This window comes from Schistocerca piceifrons, chromosome 2 (assembly GCF_021461385.2).
Source record: "Schistocerca piceifrons isolate TAMUIC-IGC-003096 chromosome 2, iqSchPice1.1, whole genome shotgun sequence".
Lineage (NCBI taxonomy): Eukaryota > Metazoa > Arthropoda > Insecta > Orthoptera > Acrididae > Schistocerca > Schistocerca piceifrons.
Window position 1 is genome coordinate 258,346,352 of NC_060139.1, and position 21,800 is coordinate 258,368,151.

At 41.2% G+C, this 21,800-nt stretch overlaps 1 protein-coding gene across 7 annotated transcripts in view; it reads right to left on the minus strand.

The window, feature by feature from the left end:
- The window catches only part of LOC124775117 (zinc finger protein 28-like), a 209,346-nt gene that overhangs the window by 93,429 nt on the left and 94,117 nt on the right, over nt 1–21,800 (minus strand). For all 7 annotated transcript variants that reach the window (XM_047249954.1, XM_047249955.1, XM_047249957.1 and 4 more), the window contains 2 exons: nt 20,470–21,276; nt 12,528–12,712 (listed from right to left, as the gene is read on the minus strand). In XM_047249954.1, coding sequence (XP_047105910.1) covers nt 12,528–12,712; nt 20,470–21,276 — 992 coding nt within the window. The remainder of the gene's footprint in view (nt 1–12,527; nt 12,713–20,469; nt 21,277–21,800) is intronic.

Genomic DNA, 21,800 nt, shown 5'->3' on the forward strand with positions numbered 1-21,800 from the left:
TTCCCTTCTTTGCTAGAACTGGTTTTCCATCTGACATCTTGATATTCACATAGTTCTCTTTTCTCCAAAGGTCTCTTTGATTTTCCTGTAGGCAGTATCTATCTTACCCCTAGTGATAGATGCCTCTACATCCTTACATTTGTCCTCTAGCCATCCAGGCTTAACAATTTTGCACTTCCTGTCGATCTCATTTTTGAGACGTCTATCATCCTTTTCGCCTGCTTCATTTACTGCATTTTGATATTTTCTCCTTTCATCAATTAAATTCAATATCTCTTCTGATACACGGGGATTTCTACCAGCCGTCAACTTTTTACCTACTTGATCCTCTGCTGCCTTCACTATTTCATCTCTCAAAGCTACCCATTCTTCTTCTACAATATTTCTTTCCCCCGTCCCTGTCAATCATTCCCTCTCTCTGAAACTCTCTACAACCTCTGGTTCTGTCAGTTTATCCAGGTCCCATCTCCTTAAATTTCCACCTTTTTGCAGTTACTTCAGTTTTAATCTACAGTTCATAACTGCTAGATTGTGGTCATACTCCACTTCTGCTTTGGGAAATGCCTTGCAATTTAAAACCTGCTTCCTAAATCTCTGTCTTACCATTATATAATCTATCTGAAACCTTCCAGTGTCTCCAGGCCTCTTCCATGTATACAACCTCTTCCATGAATCTTAAACCAAGTTTAGCTATGATTAAGTTATGCTCCATGCAAAATTCTACCAGGTGGCTTCCTCTTTCATTCCTTGTTGTTGTTGTTGTTGTTGTTGTTGTTGTTGAGGTCTTCAGTCCAGAGACTGGTTTGATGCAGCTCTCCATGCTACTCTACCCTGTGCAAGCTTCTTCATCTCCCAGTACCTGCTGCAACCTACATCCTTCTGTATTTGTTTAGTGTATTCATCTCTTGGCTTCCCTCTACGATTTTTACCCTCCACGCTGCCCTCCAATGCTAAATTTGTGATCCCTTGATGCCTCAGAACATGTCCTACCAACCGGTCCCTTCTTCTTGTCAAGTTGTGCCACAAACCCCTCTTCTCCCCAATGCTATTCAATACCTCTTCATTAGTTATGTGATCTACCCATCTAATCTTCAGCATTCTTCTGTAGCACCACATTTCGAAAGCTTCTATTCTCTTCTTGTCCAAATTATTTATTGTCCATGTTTCACTTCCATACATGGCTACACTCCATACAATACTTTCAGAAACGACTTCCTGAAACTTAAATCTATACTTGATGTTAACAAATTTCTCTTCTTCAGAAACGCTTTCCTTGCCATTGCCAGCATACATTTTATATCCTCTCTACTTCGACCATCATCAGTTATTTTGCTCCCCAAATAGCAAAACCCCTTTACTACTTTAAGTGCCTCATTTCCTAATCTAATTCCCTCAGCATCACCCGACTTAATTCGACTACGTTGCATGATCCTCGTTTTGCTTTTGTTGATGTTCATCTTATATCCTGCTTTCAAGATACTATCCATTCCATTCAACTGCTCTTCTAATCCTTTATTGTCTCTGACAGAATTACAATGTCATCGCGAACCTCAAAGTTTTTATTTCTTCTCCATGGATTTTAATATCTACTCCGAATTTTTCTTTTGTTTCGTTTACTGGTTGCTCAATATACTCATTGAATAACATTGGGGAGAGGCTACAACCCTGTCTCACACCCTTCCCAACCACTGCTTCCCTTTCATGCCCCTCGACTCATATAACTGCCATCAGGTTCCTTACCCCAGCCCATATTCACCTACTACTTTTCCTTCTCGTACTATCGAATTCCGGCCCCTATGACTATTAAATGTTCGGCTCCCGTAACTATCTGAACAATTTCTTTTATCTCATCATACATTTCCTCAATCTCCTCATCTGCGTAGCTAGTTGGCATATAAACTTGTACTGCTGTGGTAGGCATGGGCTTTGTTCTGTCTTGGCTACAATAATGCGTTCACTATGCTGTTTGTAGTAGCTTATCCCTGTTCCTATTTTTTATTCATTATTAAACCTACTCCTGTATTACCCATATATGATTGTGTATTTTTAACACTGTGTTCACCTGACCAGAAATCCTATTCCTCCTGTCACCGAACTTCAGTTATTCCCACTCTATCTAACTTTAACCTACCCATTTCTCTTTAAAGATTTTCTAACCTACCTGCCCGATTAAGGGATCTGACAGTCCCAATCCACAGGATGTCAGTTTTCTTTCTCCAGATAATAACATCCTCTTGAGTAGTCCCCACCTGGAGATCTGAATGGGGGACTATTTTACCTCCGGAATATTTTACCATCATCATTAACCGTACAGTAAAGCTGTATGCCCTCAGGAAAAAGTATGACTGTAGTTTCCCCTTGCTTTCAGCTGTTCACAGTACCAGCACAGCAATGCTGTTTTGGTTGATGTTCAGTTCAGTCAGTCATCCTGACCACTGCACCTGCAACTACTGAAAACGCTGCTGCTCCTCTTCAGGAACTATACATTTGTCTGGCCTCTAAACATATACCCCTCCATTGTGGTTACACCTAAGGTATGACTGTTTTCTTGGTATGATTGATTAATAGCCTGCTTCCGTGTGTTCAGCTGAGTTGTTGCTTCCATTTTATGCATAATACTTCGACAACCAATCAGGTTACCTTTATCTCTGCTGTATTATTGCCATGAAAAACAAAATAGAATCGAAGGACGATGGTCTTCGGGAATCAAACACAAGTATAAATAGCAGCACCAGACAGAAATGGTTCAAAGTCTGGTTGGAGTCCAGGCAACGAGTAAATGTAACAGGGAAACTCGCAGCACCTGAAGAAGACAGCTGGGTTGGTTGTTGGGACATTGTGAATGAAATGAAAACAGCAAAATTGAGCAGAATACATTGAAGTGTATAGATAACAACTAAAAATACAACTACAATTATACTACGTTTCAATATGAGAAGACTAGTGATCCTTACCTTCTGAGTCTGTCAATTACATAAAAACACAAAAAGTGATAGCAATCTGTAAATGCCTTTGAATCAAATGTCAGCTTTGATAGATCTATATTCAATCGAACTTAAAACAACTTTTTAAGCAACTCTAATGATGTACTCAGATCAGATGTTACTTTCTGCTGCATAAATAATGAGATTACTGTTCACATTGAACTATTTGTCACAAGAATGTTTAACAGTACTATGAAAAGAATAGTTGCTAATCATCATATAGCAGAGATGCTGAGTCGCAGTCAGCATGAAGCCAGACTGTGAGCAGCAGTGCATGATGGGAGAAGCAACCTGGCTGGTGCGGGTAAGGAAGAGGCTGGGGAGGGGAGGGATAGCAGGGTAGGGGTTGGGAACAGTAAAGCACTGCTAGTGGGTGTGCGAAGGGACAAAGTGGAGAGAGGGTAGGGCAGCTAGGTGGAGTCAGGAGGTCACACTGAGGGTGAGGGAGAGGGAGCGGAGGGGTAGTGGAAAAGGAGAGAAGCAAAAAGACTGGGTGCACTGGTGGAATGGAGGGCTGTGTAGTGCTGGAATCGGAACACAGAAGGGGCTAATGGTAAGTCCATAAACCCAACCACCCAGGACGCCTCCCTGGTCAGTTACTATGACCCCACTGTGAGAATCTCTGCTCTTGTAGACCAACATCTTCAGCCTATTACCCACAACCTACATTTCTGTATAAAAGATACCAACCGTTTCCTCCACCGACTCTCCACAGTTCCGGTTTCTTTACCACATGGAGCCCTGCTCGTCATTACTGATGCCACCTCCATTTACACTAACATCCCTAATGCCCATGGCCTAATTGCTATTGAACACTTCCTTTCCCAATGCCCTACAGATTCCAAACCAACAACCTCCTTCCTATCAGCCACCAGCAATACCTTCATTCCATACCCAGAAGTCGCTTCCATACAGCCTAGCCAACCGTGTCTGTCGCAGCTGCAGTGACGAGTGGTCCCTCTTGAAACATACTGAGGGTCTCCTGAGGCCTTTACAGACCATAGTTAGCCCCCCCCAGCTTTGTACAAAAACAGATCTCCCGTGCATTTTCTTTCCAGTCACCCACCACCTCCCAAAGTCCCATCGTCCAGCCACAGAGGAGCATTCTCTTCACGACTCAGTACCACCCAGGACTGGAGCAACTGAATTACATTCTCCACCAGGGTTCTCACTACCTCTTGTCGTGTCCTGAAATGAGAAATGACCTACACGCTATCCCCCCTCCCGCCAAAGTGGTATTCCGTTGTCCATCAAACCTACATCATACCCTCATCCATCCCTACACAACTAATGCTCCCAACCCCTTGCCTCATGGATCAGATCCCTCTAACAGACCTATATGCAAGTTCTGTCCCGTACATCCTCCCACCACCACATACTCTAGTCCAGTCACAAACTTCACCTATCCCATCAAAGGCAGGGCTACCTGTGAAAACAGTCATATAATCTACAAGCTAAGCTGCAACCACTATGCTGAATTCTATGTGGGCATGACATCCAACAAGCTGTCTGTCCGCATGAATGGCCACCGACAAGCTGTGGCCAAGAATCAAATGGACCACCCTGTTGCTGAGTATGCTGCCCAACACAACATCCTTGATTTCAATGATTGCTTCACACAGCCTGTGCCATATGGATTCTTCCCACCAACACCAACTTTCCTGAATTGCACAGGTGGGAATTTTCCCTGCAATATACCCTACGTTCCCGTAATCCTCCTGGTCTCACTCTTCATTAGTCATTGTCCTCACCCATCAACCCCTGCCTGTTCCCATTTCAGCACTATACAGCCCTCTACCCCACCAATGCACCCAGTCTTTTTACTTCTCTCCTTTTCCACTACCCCCTTCACTCCCTCACCCTCCATCCACCTCCTAGCTGCACAACCCTCTCTCCACCTGTAGCTGCACTACCCTCTCTCCACCTTGTTCCTGTATGCTCCCACTAGCAGCAGTTTACTGTCCCCCACACCTACACTGCTATCCCTCCCCCAACTCGTCCCAGCCTCCCCTTACCCCGATCTGGTTGCCTCTCCATCATGCATTGCTGCTCATAGTCTGGCTTCAGCTGCAAGGGACTGTGGTCACGTGTGTGTGAGTTGCTTGAGTGTGTTTGTGTTTTCTATTTTTGACAAAGGCCTTGTTGGCTGAAAGCTCACTTTCCGACAGTCTTTTATGGTGCCTATCTGCGACTCAGCACATCCGCTTTATGGTGAGTAGCAACTATCCTTTCATACCATTTTACGTTCCATCCTGAATTTTACAAAAATGTTTAAGGAACTCTTGTTCGAAATAACAGTATCAAACTACAAAGGAGTGATGAACTTTACCATACGAAGTGTACCCGGTACCTCATGAACACCAATGTTTGTAATTGTAGCCAGCAATTTGAAATAGAGTACTCCAGTAAAATTCAAAATATGGAATTCCATGATATTCAAATAAATGAAGCCTGTACCACTTCTCTTCTTATTGACCAGAACCAAATAATCTAGTTTCTTATTATAAGGCAATATATAACTCTTTTTTAAAAATGTACCTATGTTTTTGCCATTGTAATTGGTGCAAGAAAGAAACTGCAACTTTACCTAAGGACATTTAAGTGGGGACTGTACGGCCATTAATAGATTTAATTTCAGCCCAAGAAAATTTACTTGTGGCCTCTTTATTTAGGCACAGAAATAATCACATGTAGTTCAGGTACATAAGTTACCTTAATTCTGAAAATAGAAGATACAGAGAAGTCAGATAAAAGCAAACTAAAATTCTAAAGCATAGGAACTTCCACAGTGCGGCAACACAAAACATACCAGAGTGTTCACATGTACTATCTGCTGCTCTTACGATGCATAAGTACACAAACACGTATCAATGCCACAGGGACAGCTCAAAAGCTACTGATGTCAGCACATACATGATGGCCCACTTTACTTAGTTGGCATGGAACACACGAATGTGCCCCCCCGCATGTGCATCCTCCTCCACAGAAGGGCACACAAAGCAGACCACAGGTAATCTGATTGAAATGTTAGCCCCCAGGTATGATAAGCTGTGGATGCTGTAAAAGCTTCTTTCAGCACTTCTTCTGAATGTATGGTTGTGGTTTGCACTGGGAAATGTCACGCAACAATTCCAACTTAAAAGAGTTGGGCGCACAAATCATCTTTGAGGTTTCACCCTGTCAATGGATTTTTTAATAGCTGTTGTAACTGTAGGTTCATGGTCTGCTCCGCAGCGAGTTCTTTATAGTTTATAATCTTTACCACCCCACAAATACAAGAAAAGTAGTCAGCCCCAAAATTTTTGGCATGCGGTGAATGTCTGCCACAAACTGGCTCACAAACTTACTATTTTGAAACTGTGTAGGTAAACATTTGTTGCCAACATTCTTAATGCACAGGTAATGGATTTGTACTCTGTACAAATGGCTGCTGCTCGAGACTGTATTGAGGTCAGAAGTACATGACTACCTCGTATATTTGCAACTGTCCCTATATACACACACCCTACTTCTGTGGAGACAACTGCAGCTGTTTAGAGAAAAACTTCAGTGGCTGCCATTGTCGTACTTGGTGGAGTGCTGCAGTGATTGCCAACTCACTTGCATTAACAACTACATGCAGGTATGCATGGGAAACTGGGTGAGCGAGTAACAGTGTCCACCTTAAGCCTGCCTGGAGGAAACTGAATGCCTTGCCTATTTTGGGTGTCCACTTAACATATCCGTGTCTTGTGAATGCACGCATAGCTCGCGAGGGCATCCGTGAATGGTGTCTGCACAGCAGCCATTGCGGAGAGTTGACGTCGGTAAAAGTTTACTATTCTCTGTCTCGACTGCTGATACTATGTTGGCTTTGCATAGATTGTAACATAACTTTTTCTGCCAATGGGCAAATGCTGTTGGCCAAAATGGTACAGCCCAGGAAGGTAACTTGAGTCTCTCCTATGATGCATTGGTTTTCATGCAACACTACTCCATGGTTAAATGGCAATTGGTGGCATACTATACACAGATGCTGTGCACACACTTGAGCACTAGGGGAGTATGCTAAAATGCCATCCAGGCCAATAAGAATGAATAAAAATCAAATAAACAAAAAGATGTGATCACTGCTGACTTTGTCATGTAACTTGTAGCTACAGGCATCTGGTTGTATGCTTCTTAACAGTTCAAGGGCACTAAAAAACCTTTGCCCTGGCCAGCACACATGTGAAGTTTTTTATGTTGGACACTCGATACTCCTCGGAGGTTGTTCTTGGGTCTAAAGTCCAGCAAAAAAAAGATGACCTCCACCAGCCATCTTTCTTATGAAGCAGGAGTAGGAGCAAGCAGTTCAACTAGAGAATAATTCCAGACTGTAAGATTTCCTCAAAAATCACCTTCATCTCTGCCAGCCATTCTGGTGTGATTCTGCATGCATGTAGTAAGACGGATTGTCCTGGTGCAGAGAAGATGGAGTGCACTGTATTGGCTCGATGCCTTATAGTGAACCTGTACTTGCAACTCGTTCGCAGACTTACTTGCAGTCGCCAGAAGGGTTCCACGATACAGGTGTACTACGTTACTTTGATGGACTTGTGTTGTCTGTCCTCAGTAGCATACCGTAAGCTCGATGAGCTCTAGCTCCGGATACAGTACTGTTGTCTATTAAGCTTAGTTAAAGTGTCTTCAGCATGCTAGAAAGTCAGTACCTAATACAGGTTCGGAGACATCAGCAACTACAAAAGACCATGTTAATTGACTGGAGAAACCAACATCGATGGTGCAAACTTTGTATATGTAAGAGTTGACTGTGGATTATTAGCTGCCTTCAAGCATGTCTGTACATCTACATCTACAACTATATAGATACTCCGCACACCACCGTATGGTGCGTTGCGGGGGGGGGTACCTGTATCACTACTAGCCATTTCCTTACCTGTCACACTCACAAATAGAGCAAGGGAAAAATGACTCTCTATATGCTTCCATATGAGCCCTAATTTCTCGTATCTTATCTTTGTGGTCCTTATGCGCAATGTATGTTGGAGGCAGTAGAATCATCCAGCCGTCAGCTTCAAATGCCGGTTCTCTAAATTTTCTCGGTAATGTTTCTCGAAAAGAAAGTCGCCTTCCCTCCAGGGATTCCCATTTAGAGTTCTCGAAGCATCTCCGTAACACTTATGTGTTATTTTAACCTACCGGTAACAAGCAGGCTGATTCTGAACTGCTTCGATGTCTTTCTTCAATCCGACCTGGTACGGATCCCAAATACTCAAGCAGTATTCAAGAATAGATTGCACTGGCATCCTATGGGCAGTTTCCTTTACATGTGAACCACTCTTCCCTAAAATTCTCCCAATAAATAGAAGCCAACCATTCGTCTTTTCTACCACAGTTCTCATATGCTTGTTCCAATTCACATCACTTTGCAATGTTACACCCAGATATAAAAAATAACTTGACTGTGTCAAGCAGGATGCTAGTAATACCGTATCCAAACATTACAGGTTTGTTCTTCCTACTCATACGTGAAAGTTACATTTTTCCACATTTAGAGTTAGCAGTCATTCATGTCACCAACTAGAAATTTTGTTTAAGTTGTCTTGTATCTTTCAATGAACACTCAAATTCAACACCTTACTGTACACCATGGCATCATCAGCAAACGACTGCAGATTGCTGCCTACCCTGCTCACCAAATCATTTATGTATATAGAGAACAACAGTGATCTTATCACACTTCCCAGGGGCTGTACTGATGATGCCCTTGTCTCCGATGAACACCTGCTGTCGAGGGCAACATACTGGGTTCTATTACTTAAAAAGTCTTCGAGCCACTCACATTTGCGTGAATTTACTCCATATTTTTGTACCCTTGTTAACAGCCTCCAATGGGGCTCTTCAGAAATCTAGGCATACGGAATCTGCTTACTGCCCTTCATCCATAGTTTCCAGTGTATCCTGTGAGGAAAGGGCAAACTGAGTTTCACACGAGCAATGCTTTCTAAAACCATGCTGATTCATGGACGTAAACTTCTCAGTCTCAAGAAAGTTTATTCTATTTGAACTAGGAATACGTTCAGGATTCTGCAATGAACAGAAGTTACAGATATTAGTCTGTAATTTCGCAGATCCATTCTTTTACCCTTCTTATATATCGGAGTCATCTGTGCTTTTCTTCTAGTCACTTGTTGTGAGGTTTGTGGCTGACAGGCAGTTTGTTGATGTATGATCCAACATCTACAAAGAATGTCATTGCAATGTTCCCATCTGACAGATACAGTCTTTTCCATATGGTACAATGTGTGTTACTGGGCAGGATGCTGATGTTAGCATGTTCTGGTCATCTGAGTAAATGCACGGTGACTTGCGCTTCACACTGTATCAGTTGAAATGTTTATAATACCAGCATTTCTCATGAGGGCCATCTGCTTTAGTCACGATTCACATGGCAGTGGCATCAGCATATTTCGACTACCGAATCCCTGTCGTCATCGCTGTGTATGCAACTGTCTTGACACAGTTTCCACTGTTCTGTTGTAACTCATTTTCCCTGTCAGTATTTAGCTGCTTGCCGCCTGCGCCATTCGCCAAAAGATATGATAGTTCTGTGTAATGAAATACAGGGTCACCAATTATGTGGCCTCGTAATTCATCCAAATAATTAATTGCTCATAGTCCAGGGGTGTACGGAAGTTCCTCATATTCCAAAAGTAGAAGATACAATGACGTTGCATAAAACCAAACAAGAACTCCAAAGTGTGTTGACTTTTAAAATACCAAAATTTAATCTGGCCTCTAAAGTTTGTTTTACTATGCCATGGAAAATATTCCTGATCTGTCCAATCTTCCCAGCTGTCTATCTGATACACCAGTATTTTTGAAGACACTGACAATTCTTTACATTCACTGTAAATCAGGGGTGTCCAAGCCGTGGCCCATGGGCTGCATGCAGCAAAAAGCAAGTATCAATGTGGCCCAGGAAGTGAGCATCTATCACACAATTGGTTTAAAAAAAAAAAAAAAAATATTTGTTCGTTAAACCTGAAACTCCAACCATATAAAGCTATTCTCTCATCAGTCCATTCCATTCTTAAAATTGCTGCCCGTGTTATAGTTGAGCCCCCAGGGCCTTGTTCTGTAACTGTCTAATCTGTCACACACGCTTGTCTGTTATTTTATGGCTAATTCAGCTGCAACTGCAAAACTAGATATCTGCAGATGTATAACGAAATTAATTTATTGAAATACAAGGAAATTCTGTGTTATTTCTGCACAGTTGTGATAAAGAGCCTTTTTCACAGTAGTTCATGTGGATTGCAATTACTGCCAATGTTTGTTATCTAACAGTATTGTAATTCTACAATGGAAAATCCAAGATGGAATGTAAAAATATTACGAAAAGGATAGTTGCTACTCACCAGTGGAGATGCTGAGTCAAAAATAGGCACAACAAAAAGACTGCCAGAAAATGAGCTTTTGTACAATAAGGCCTTCATTGGAGATAGGACATACATACACACCCTCATGCAAACGCAATCTCTCATACACATGACCACAGTCTCTGGGTGCTGTGGCCTCAGCAGGCAGACTCTGCAGTCATGTGTGTATCTGTGACTCAGCATCTCTGCTATAAGGTGAGTAGCAACTACCCTTTTCATAACAGTATTGTTATTCTGTTATAACAGGTTTAATTCGATACCATATCCATTGCTACAAATAAGAACCAAATTTGAACGCGAACATCTCTATAATGAGCTTTCATGAAGTCTCTCTACTTTTGTATGCAATTTCTATCATGGCAGATGATCAGTGTAAATCAAAATGTGTCAGTATTGCACATGATGGCAGAAGCTGCTTTCCTTGCCCTTAATTGTACTGCATTGCACTGCAGAGGTCATCCTGCTCATTCCCCTCACACCCCACACACTGTAGAGAAAATTCTTCATGCTGTGATTGTACTGTATTGTCTGTATGTGCTATCTGCCCGCAACAACTTGGCCCCTGTCTCTGGTTGGTATTTGTTAGAAGTCATAGTCTTGGAACTACTGTCAACCGATACAAACTAACAGTAGATAGCGCTGCATTATTACCAGCATGTCTGATACTGTGACTGAAAATGAGAGGCCACAATTAAGATTCAGTTGCTGTCCACAATTTGAATGATGCCTCACAGGCCTGTTATTTGCAGTGAGTCGCATAAAATAATACAGAATGTGGCCAAATGCTGTGATCAAGGAAATAAATAAGAGTATTGAACTCATTGGTACAGCATACAGCAGCATACACTGAACATAGCAGCAGAATGGTAAAAAGTATTCAGCAGTTTGGTCATAATAATCTAGCCATGTCACCTAGCATTCCAGGCAAGACGAGATGATCTTAATTCAATCCAATTTCTTCATTTAACAGCCCACAGACTGACACCCTATGCAGTACGAGTTACATATTATTAATGTCCAGTGATTACTGTCAAAGCAAGCAAGCACTATTTTAAACACATTCTGATAAATTAGTTTCCCAAATTCAAACTCAAATGTCACATTAATTTTATGATATGTGATTACTTACATATAATTATTAATGAAATTTCATACATAAAATGTTAAATTAATTCCATCGTGCCTTTTTAGAATAAATAATCATTAATTAAGAAATTATCTTTTTTCCCCCCTCACTTAGCAGTTATTTTGTTAGTGTTAAGTATATTAGGTGCACCCCAAAAATACGCTCATTTTCTTCCATGGCCCAGGTAATCTAAAAGGTTGGACACCCTTGATTTAAAATGTTGTAGTCTGTCTGATTTCGATGTAGCTGTCACAACATACATTTTATAACCTGTTTTAACTGTCTTGCTGGTTTTAATTTTCTTATCTTCATTATTTATCAGACTTATTTCTCATTGTCTTAAACTGTCTCCCTTACCAGTGCAATTCCCTATCACTGAACCCTACCAAATGATTACACTCAAGAGTGATTGTTTTTATCCTTTCAAGCCTGAAAATCTATGAAATACTGTTTCCAAGGCAAAAATTCACCTGTTCCCTGATGCACAGCCACTGTAGAAATAAACTTTAAGGAAAATAAACTGTGTTATGCCCAAAGAAGACTACATTCTCCAAGTACCATTTCAAACAACAAATATATCTAATTATTTGTTGAGACCACCTGTTGCATTACAACTCTTAGTGACAAACTGCATACTGGCTTCCATCCTGGGTTCTTCAGTCGAAGCTCGACTCTTAGTGGTGCACTGAAATTTCTGCATCACCAATATTTGGCAAAGGTAAAATATCACTCATCTTACCCAAAAAGACACATCAAATATTCACAAAGTGTCAAATATGGTGTGTTTCCTCATTTTCAAAGAGAAACCTAGTCCTTCACTTTCAAGTCAATGTTTACCTCATTTCAGAATTACCATTTCCTTGTTGGATGTTGCACACATGGATTTACTCAAACAGTACAATGAAACTAAACACTGTTCAGAGGTCAGAAAGAGCACAATTGTTAATGAATTTTTAAACATGGAAGCAAAAGTGCTTTCATAAAATAACAAACCCTGGTAACAAGATGCGTTCTTCTTTAGTAGATGCGGATGAAACAGTTGCCTTCTCATCTTTGTCTGAGTGATCAGAGCTAGTATCTACTTGAGTACTAGATTCACGAGAGCAGGATGACGTGCTGCGACTTGCATGCTGACCCTCTGCTGGCCTGCTTTGATTTTCACTGCCAGTTATCTGCTGCTGCAAAAATAATAAATAATGATAATTTTGACTGACATCACGTTACATTACTATAGTAGTTGTTGTGTGTGTGTGTGTGTGTGTGTGTGTGTGTGTGTGTGTGTGTGTGTGATCTATTGTTGACAAAGGCCTTAATGGTCAAAAGCTTTATTTATGAGAGTCTTTTTGTTGTGCCCCTCTGTGGCTCAGCATCTCCACTATATGGTAAGCAGCAACTTCTCTTTTCATGATATTGTTGAAGAAATAAAAGTGAAATTTTTATTATTAGATTATAAGTAATGGACTACCTGAGCAAATCATTCAATGAGATATTGTCATGGAATTACACACCTTCCTCTTGTCAGAACCTTACTAACTTCCTACCCTTCACAGCCTAAACCAGCACTCATACTACAATGGCAGGACATGTTTGTGTGTGTGTCAAAATGTTTTGTTCTGGACAAGAATAACAGTAAATGAGGCATACAACTCCAAATTCCAGTAGAACTGGAAGCTAACCAAGAAATAAATTTTAATGCAACCAATATGCAGATCTCAATACTTAATTCTATCAACCTCTAGTACACCTCAGTTACAAGTATACAACACTGAGTACAAGTGCCGAACAAAACATAATCTTCTATGAATTGTGAGCTGCACACCATTATTTTGCTTGTTTAGCACCACTGAAATTTGTTAACGGATGTGTAAATTGTAAAGTTCACTAACTGCACTAGGAATTTTGCAGCATGACATTCTGAACAGACAGTTGGAAAAGGAAATATTTGGCACTGGTAAGTATGTTTCAGTGGATGAGGTGTTTCATAAATTATGCTGACACAAAACTTCTGAGCTGTTTGGTGAGGCCTTTCTCTTTACCACTATGTTGACAAAGTTCGAAGCCGAAAATTGCATTTGAAGCGAGTTCTCAAATTTTGTAGCACTATTACAGATAAGGAGATATCTTTCATGGAATTGTGGTGGGAGAGGAGACACAAATAAGAGCGCAATCCAGACAACGTATTTATTTTCATTCTTCAAGCAAATCAAAAACATTTACGCACACCTTCCCAATGAAAAGTGTGGCCCTACTTTAAGTGTAGAAAAAGGCTGTAATTCAGCACTGTCCTTCTCAATGGTCAACATTCATCCATAATGAAGTAGTGATGGAAAGTTTCAAAGAGGAGCTGCCAGATCACCTGTTCTACACTGACTCCCAGACTAGAGCAAGCAGTGATTGTCAACATTTTTATGCTATGAAAGACTGACCATGATAGCAGTTCTTACAACACAAATGTGTAAGTGTGTGTGTGTGTGTGTGTGTGTGTGTGTGTGTGTGTGTGTGCGTGCGCGCGTGTACTCAATGTCGATGACAGTACTGTCCTATAAACAAGTAGCTTATGGCTGCACACTGCCATGAGCAATATCTGTTTACTGATGTGGGTACCTTCTGTGAAAACATCATGGCTAAAACCACATCATGATATTAATGTCTTAAGGGCCATCCCATGCCACATGGTCTAATTTCAGAAAAGTTGCTGCATGAACATCACAGGTTTTGTTGAGTTTTGTGTGAACATTTGCACATTTCCAGCGAACATTGGTAAAGTTCTGATTTCATCAGTTTAATACTTGCAGAGATGTACCGAACAACAATTGGACATGACAGATTCCTACTCACCACATAGAGGATGCGTTGAGTTGCAGACAGCATAATGAAAAAGACTGCGAAAATACATAGGTTGGAACTTAAATAGTGGCAACACTGCTGTGGAGACACTATGCAATGGAATCTACTATTGTTGCTAATAGCACTCAATGCTGACATACCTAACTTACCTCCGAGCAAATGGACTCGCCCGTCCCACATCACCGGTGTGCACACAATCGGTGGAAACACAGTCACTTGTGAGCGAGCAGTCTAATGTAATGGTGTCACTACATTTTCGAAACAGGAGCAACGAAGTTGGATCAAGATTGAATGTGTCAGAGGTCGTACAGCACGACAGCGTCATCAAGGTCTTCAAGAGGCATATGGGGAATCAGCAATGCCGGACAGAACAGTGGCACGTTGGGTAAAAGCTTTCAACGAAGGTCAGCGAACTGTGGCAGACATGCATTGGGCAGGATGCCATAGCATCTCTGAAGAAGAAGTGCATGCTGTTGCCACATTAGTGGACAGTGATTGACACTATATGATTCGTGAGCTCGCCCACGAAACTGGATTAGCGCATATGACTGTGATTCGCATACTGAAGGAACGCCTGAGCATGCGAAATATTGCATCATGGGGGGTTCCGCATGACTTGACAGAAAGGCAGGAATGAATGCATTACGATGCTGCTCAGATGCACTTGGAGTGCTATGAGTGTGAAGGAGAGGCTTTCTTACACCGTATCGTAACACTGGATGAGAGATGGGCCACTTCGTACAAGCCGAAACTGAAATGCCAATCCATCGAATGGCATCATTATGGGTCGTCGCGAAAGTCGAAAGTGCGTCAAAGCCCCAGTATGGCGATTCTCGTATACGACTGTGATAGTGTTATCCTAACGCATTACATTCCTCCACGGCAGACTGTCAATGCACAGTATTACAGTTCGTTTCTGGAGTATCACCTGCGACCAGCTTTGCTAAAGAAGTGGTGACACTTTCTGCACAACCCACCCATCATTTTGCATGACACTGCGTGGGCACATACAGCGCAAGCTGTGGCTGCCCTGTTTGGTCAGTGGGACTGGAAAGTACTGTACCATCTACCATCCTTCCCGGACTTAAGTCCTCGTTACTTTGATTTGATTCCGAAGATGAAAGATTCGCTTCAGAACTGTTCCAGATTAGACAGGCAGTGGACCGCTCCATTCGCACCATCAACAGAACAGGCTCTGCTAATGGTATATTATGCCTTCCACATTGCTGGCAACGGATTCTACACAACGCTGGTGACTATTTTGAAGGACAGTAACAGGTGCAAACATATAACTCTTTCGTATCGGTTGTGAATAAATAGTTGCCACTGTTTAAGTTCCAACCCTAGTATTAAGGCTTTCGGACAAAGTCCTTCTTCTGCAGTAGAAAACGCGCACACATTCACACAAGTACAACGCGCATACAGATGGCCACTGTCTCAGAGCGCTGGAGCTGGGCTGTGACTGTGTCTGACAAAGTAGCTATCTTTTGGTCCTGAAATGAGAAATGTCCTTCCCACTATCCACCCCACCTATCCCAGATGGGTATTCTGCCACCCACTGAATGTAAGCAATATCCTTGTCTACAGCTACTCCGATTCTGCTCCAAATGCCTCGCTGCAAGAGCCCATATCCCTGCAACAGATCCATAAAAAAGACCTGTCCCATACATCCTCCAACTACCACCTACTCAGTCCTGTCACAGGCATCCCCCTCCCTATCATAGGCAGGGCCACCTGTGAAATTAGCGAACTAAGTTGCAACCACGGTGCAGATTTCTACATGGGCCTGACACCTAACAAGCTGTCTGGCCGCAGGAATTGTCACTGCCAAACTACGGCCAAGAGACAACTGGACCACCCAGTTGCTAAACGCAACACTTAACATGATGCGCTTCACTTTAATGACTGCTTCGCAGCCTGTGCAGTCAGGATTCCTACTACCAACATCTGCATATGGGAACACTCTTTACGACATATCCTGTGCCCTGAGACAGTGGCCGTGTGTGTGTGTGTGTGTGTGTGTGTGTGTGTGTGTGTGTAGGTGGAGGGGGGAGGGGGAGGGGATGCCGTGCATGTATTTTCGACTGCCGAAGAAGGGCTTTATACAAAAGCTTTAATATTTTAGCAGTCTTTATCTTTGTGCTGTCTACAACTCAACACCTTCTCTATGTGGTGAGTTGCAATCCATCCTTTCCATGTTGTTGTTGTTCCATCCTGGACTTTCCACTATTAGAGATATAGTCATTTGTCTGATCCTGTACTGCAGCTTCCAACAGTGCCTGCCCCCCTCTCCTACCCTCTTCCACCACACCCGAGTTATCTGCAACATTGAGACCCAACATTTCCAGCAATATTTTCTTGGAAAAAAACTAAGCAATATTGTACAACTTGTTGCCTTTTCTTACATGGAACAGTAAAACAGATTTAATGAGCAATTTTCATGCAGATAATACGAATCTCAGTCATCCTGGAGGGGTGGGGCTGACCACTTGAAAAACTAATACGAAATTTAGCTTTTTATATCTATGGAAGTGAGTGCAGAATAACCCTGACACATTTCTTGTGATAATTGAGCAACACCAGGTCTTTGAATATAAAATTTGATTCTCCGATTGGTTTACAATAGTTTACAAATTAGGGGTAAAGCTCAAACTCTTCTAAACCACCTTTTAAACTAGATTTCGTTTTGCAGTGTGAGCATATAAGGGTCTAAAACATGACAACTATGTAAAGGCGCAGTGAAAAATACAACCATATTCTGCTGGTACTGAAATTAAAACTGGCTTTTTTAAATGTTCTATAGCAGTTTCATACTCTCTGGAGACGGTAATATAAAACATCCTGATGAACAGGAAGTGAGTTTGAGTCAGAAGAAGTTGAAAAAGTACAAAAACAATGAATGTATTTTGTCATGACTCTTGACATATTTCAACCAGTTTTTCTGCTGTAATAACTGCATAATCAAACTAGTTATAAACTCGAAGGCACTGAAGGTCATAGTAGTAAAATTGTTGCAGAACAGCTGCAACACACATTCTATAAGCTGCTTTCAAGAGCAATCTGACAGATTTTTTTTATTATTTTTTTTTAACATATTCATATTAATGAGAATTTTGAATGGCTTTTTGTTTTGAGATGTGCTACTTTAATTCCAGTCTAAAGTAGAGCATATTTTCTGTTTGCATAGCAAACTGATGAAAAATAGTATAAATGAACAATATTATGGAAAGGATAGATTGCTAATCATTGTAAAGATGACACATGGAGTTACGGACAGGTAACAATGAAAAGACTTACATATAAGCTTTCAGCCAAAGCCTTCTTCAGAAAAATGGAAAAAAAAACAAAACCACACACACACACACACACACACACACACACACACACACACACTCTCCAGCACATCTCACACACACGATTGCTAGATCCAACCAGTCTGGCTGGAAGTAGCAGCCAAGTGCAAGTGAGGTGTGGTTGCTTGTGTGAATGTATGTGCTTTTCTCTTTTTTTGAAGAATGCTCTGGCCGAAAGCTTATATGTAACAGTTTGAAAGTATATAAATGTGTTGTTAAGGTCCATGGTGGCTTAATCAGTAATGGAAAATTAGTGTCCCCACCACCATGAGGGTCATGCCTGAAGCTGTGCAATGGAAGCTGTTGTGGGTTTCTTTACCACAGGATTCCAATCCTGACAAGGGTTTGTTTCCACAGTGTCTCAAGCCAGATGATAAGTTTCTTTTGGTATACAAGACCAAAGCTAGAAGAACTTTTTTTTAGGACCTTCAGCTTTTGTTTACTCTGAGCTATCCAATTGTTTTTAGAGGTTTCAGTAATTAGCTGTTGGATGTCACAAGGAAAACTCTACTGCCAGCAGACACTGGCAATTATGGAGCTCCAATAACTGCCATAATATGCTGTTCTGGAACACAGCACTTTTCACTCAGTGATGGCCAATAAAATGGATTTGCTGGGCCATATGGATGCATAATACTTATTAAAGCAGCATCCTGCTCTGTGGAAGCCTTACATAAGTTTCCAATTCACTACACTTTCTTATAATGTATGCAGCATATTATTGTGATTGGAGGTCCAATGTTGTGTACTTTTCACTGTCACTAATTTTGGCCAGACAAGACGATGCATCATTTGAAATTCTGCTAACCTAATTGTTGTTTCATCACTTGAAGAAGGAAAAAAGAACATTATATTTTACAGTGCCTGCTAAAGTATGCCCATGTTTGAACCTCTCTTCTAGTGACACTTTATTTTCTTCAATTTCTTCTTTGCCAGCGAAAGAAAATTTAATCGCATTAATTCTTTCAGTGCAGAAGTGAAACAAATATATGGGTGTAAGGGTCCAATTGTTAATTGGCCCTTGAGAGCTTGTTCTGGCTGTTAATCACTTTGCTGTACCTCCAATCCCATCAGTGACTTTCTATGGCTTGTGCAAAACACTACATTCTGTCATCTTTCATGAACGCACAAACTGAGAATGTTATTGAAAGTTTTGCACTAGGTGATGTAGCCATCACTAAAGTTATGGATTTGGGAAATCTGAGCATACTATGTTGTTATGTATTTCATCAGCTCCTTGACAAAAACCATGAACAATAATTGTTCCATGTCACAGACAATGGAAAAACCTCATAGATTCCACCATCTAGTTGTGAGGAAAATAGACGAGAAATGGACGGAATGATGATCAACTATTTTCCCCGTGGGAACGTTGCACTGCATCCTCAACAACAAATGAATAATTTTCAGCAACAGACATTTGGATAAGCTTATTTTCCTTTAGATCAAATTGAAAGGCTTTAAGACACGGTTCAAACTAAGGCAATATGATATGTGATACAATATGAAATGCGACAAGTGATACAACCCGCATTGGCGGAGCTCACAGAAACACATTGGAAGTGATATAACTGGTTCACACTGGAACGAGAGTTATAAAACATCGATACATGTCTCTATCACCTCGCCTGGTGCAACATGGCATGCTCGTTGCTCCACCCAACTTTTATCACATGATAACGGGGATGGAAATTTCAAGTTGTCAGATGTACCTAAAGGAAAACTGTTTCACATAAATAAAGCTAAACTATGTCCATCTCTGTAGTTAGTTTCTCAGTTAAACTTTCACTTCTAGCACCAAAAATTAAAAACCACTGTTTTGGGTCTTGTGCGCATTCCTCACAATGCAATCTTCCTCACTCTATTTTGAGGATTAGGTGTGACATAATAGTCTGGTATTACAGCTTGATAATGAATTGGTTTTCTTTTGGTTTTCTTTACACTATTGCCAATAGTTGTTGTGATATTAGGGTAACACCGTTCGAAGAAGATCTTTTTAATCAATTTGCAAAAAAGCTCTTTTCTATGGGATTGCACAATGACATTGTACTTTGTTTTTTAGCCTTACATACTGGCATTTGCAAAACCAAATCTCATTTTAGGTGGTTTAGAATAAGGTTTTTCTAATGAAAATGGTTTAGAAGTTTTCGCAGAAAATACGTTTTTATAAAAGTGGGCTGAAACTATCTGTATTTGATGTTTTTACAAAAATTGTCAGCTTTTCCCCAATTTGTGAACTTTTTGGCAAGCAGGAGGGAAAGTTGCCAAAAACTCAGAGGTACAATATCGAAAGCTGTGTTACAGAAAAATACAATAAAATAAAAACAAGTGACTATATCTCTGCAAGTATTGAAGAAAGATTGCGAAACTTTGCCAATGTTCACTGGGAACATGTAGTAATACTCGCAAAAAAATTTCATCAAAATAGACTAGGGTTGTGTGGGAACTTCTAGAGCACTTGGCGTGGAATGACTCTTAATCACTCTTTAATTACATGGGTAAGAAGCATGATGGTGCACACAGTTACTCAAAATTAAGGGTACTTACTTTTCAAGCACTATTTTATTTTGCAATCTAGGGCACACTGAAAAAAAAAAAAAAGACTAGAATAAAAGAAATATCAAACAGCTCTGTTTATGAAACTACCATATCTAGTTTGTCCTGCCAATCCTCCTTTTAGACAATTTAAACTTTTTTGGCTCATTGGATCACCAAAGAAAAGTATTCTTGTTTACCTGCTGTTGCTTTGGCTGGGATGATGACTGCTGCTGCTGCGGCTGATGTCCTTGTTGTGACTGCTGATGTAATGGTTGTTGTGGTAATTGCTGTTGCAGCTGCTGTGCTTGTTGCTGCTGTTGAGCTTGATGAGGTGACTGTTGTGTCTGCTGCTGCTGCTGCTGCTGGCCCTGCGGTTGTTGTGGGTGTGTTTGGTGTGAGTGACACATTTGTTCCGCATGTATTGGTTGCTGTTGCTGATGTTGTGGAACATGCTGCTGAAGTGTTTGTGTCTGCTGTTGCTGCTGGTGGTGAGGCTGGTGTGATTGCTGTGGGGCCTGCTGATGTGACTGCTGTTGCTGGTGCATCTGGGAAGTCTGCTGTTGGTGGCCTTGGGGCAGAGACGCTGCTGGAGGTGGCTGGGAAGGTGGAGGTGGTTGGTGTGCTTGCCTCTGCTGTGAAGCCTGATGGTGTAAGTGCAATTGCTGCTGCTGTTGTTGATTCTGAAGCTGTGGTGATGGAGTCTGGTGTTGCTGCTGTGACTGATGCACTTGTGGCTGTAGAGGATGATGTTGGATGTGCTGGTTTTGTTGGTGCTGCTGGTGTTGTGGTGGAGCTGGATGTGGCTGTTGCTGCGGCTGCTGCTGGTGTTGTTGTTGTTGTTGTTGTTGTTGTTGTTGCTGAGTTTGCTGCAACTGTTGCTGCTGATGATGCTGTTGTAATTGCTGAGAGATATGTAAGGCAATTGCCTGTTGCTGGGCTACTAACTGTTCACTGTGTGGCTGTGTGACTGAATTAGTGTTTACCAACTGAAGGTCACACTGCACCTGTAAACAACCAATTTGTTTAAAACACTGGAGGGAATGGGTTAGATCTGGTAGGAAGCATCAAAACCATTCTTTTATTTTATATGACAAATTATATGGATGAAAAGAGACACTAAAAATAATGTTAAGGGATGCAAATATTTATTTCTTATGCTCATTTTCAATAGTACTGTAAGCATGACACAGTGCTATATTATCTGTATGACACTTGGTAATTTTCCACGATACAAGTCTACATAACTTGTGAGGTGGTAGGAATCTAGAAATGAGTTCTGAAGATTGGTGGCAATGTGACAAAATCACAAGTAGTCGTAGTTACTAGCTTGCCACCTAAGCTCTTGATGTTTACTCAGTTGTTCCTCTTTTGTCCCCATAGTTTTCTTCCCTCCCAACAGTACCATACGAGTCAGCCTGCATAGGAAATAACACTAATATATACTTTCTTTGCGGTGTTCAGCTACAATCATGGTGGTGAAAAAATATTTCATTGCCCATATTTGGCCAGAATGTGGAAGAAAACAAAG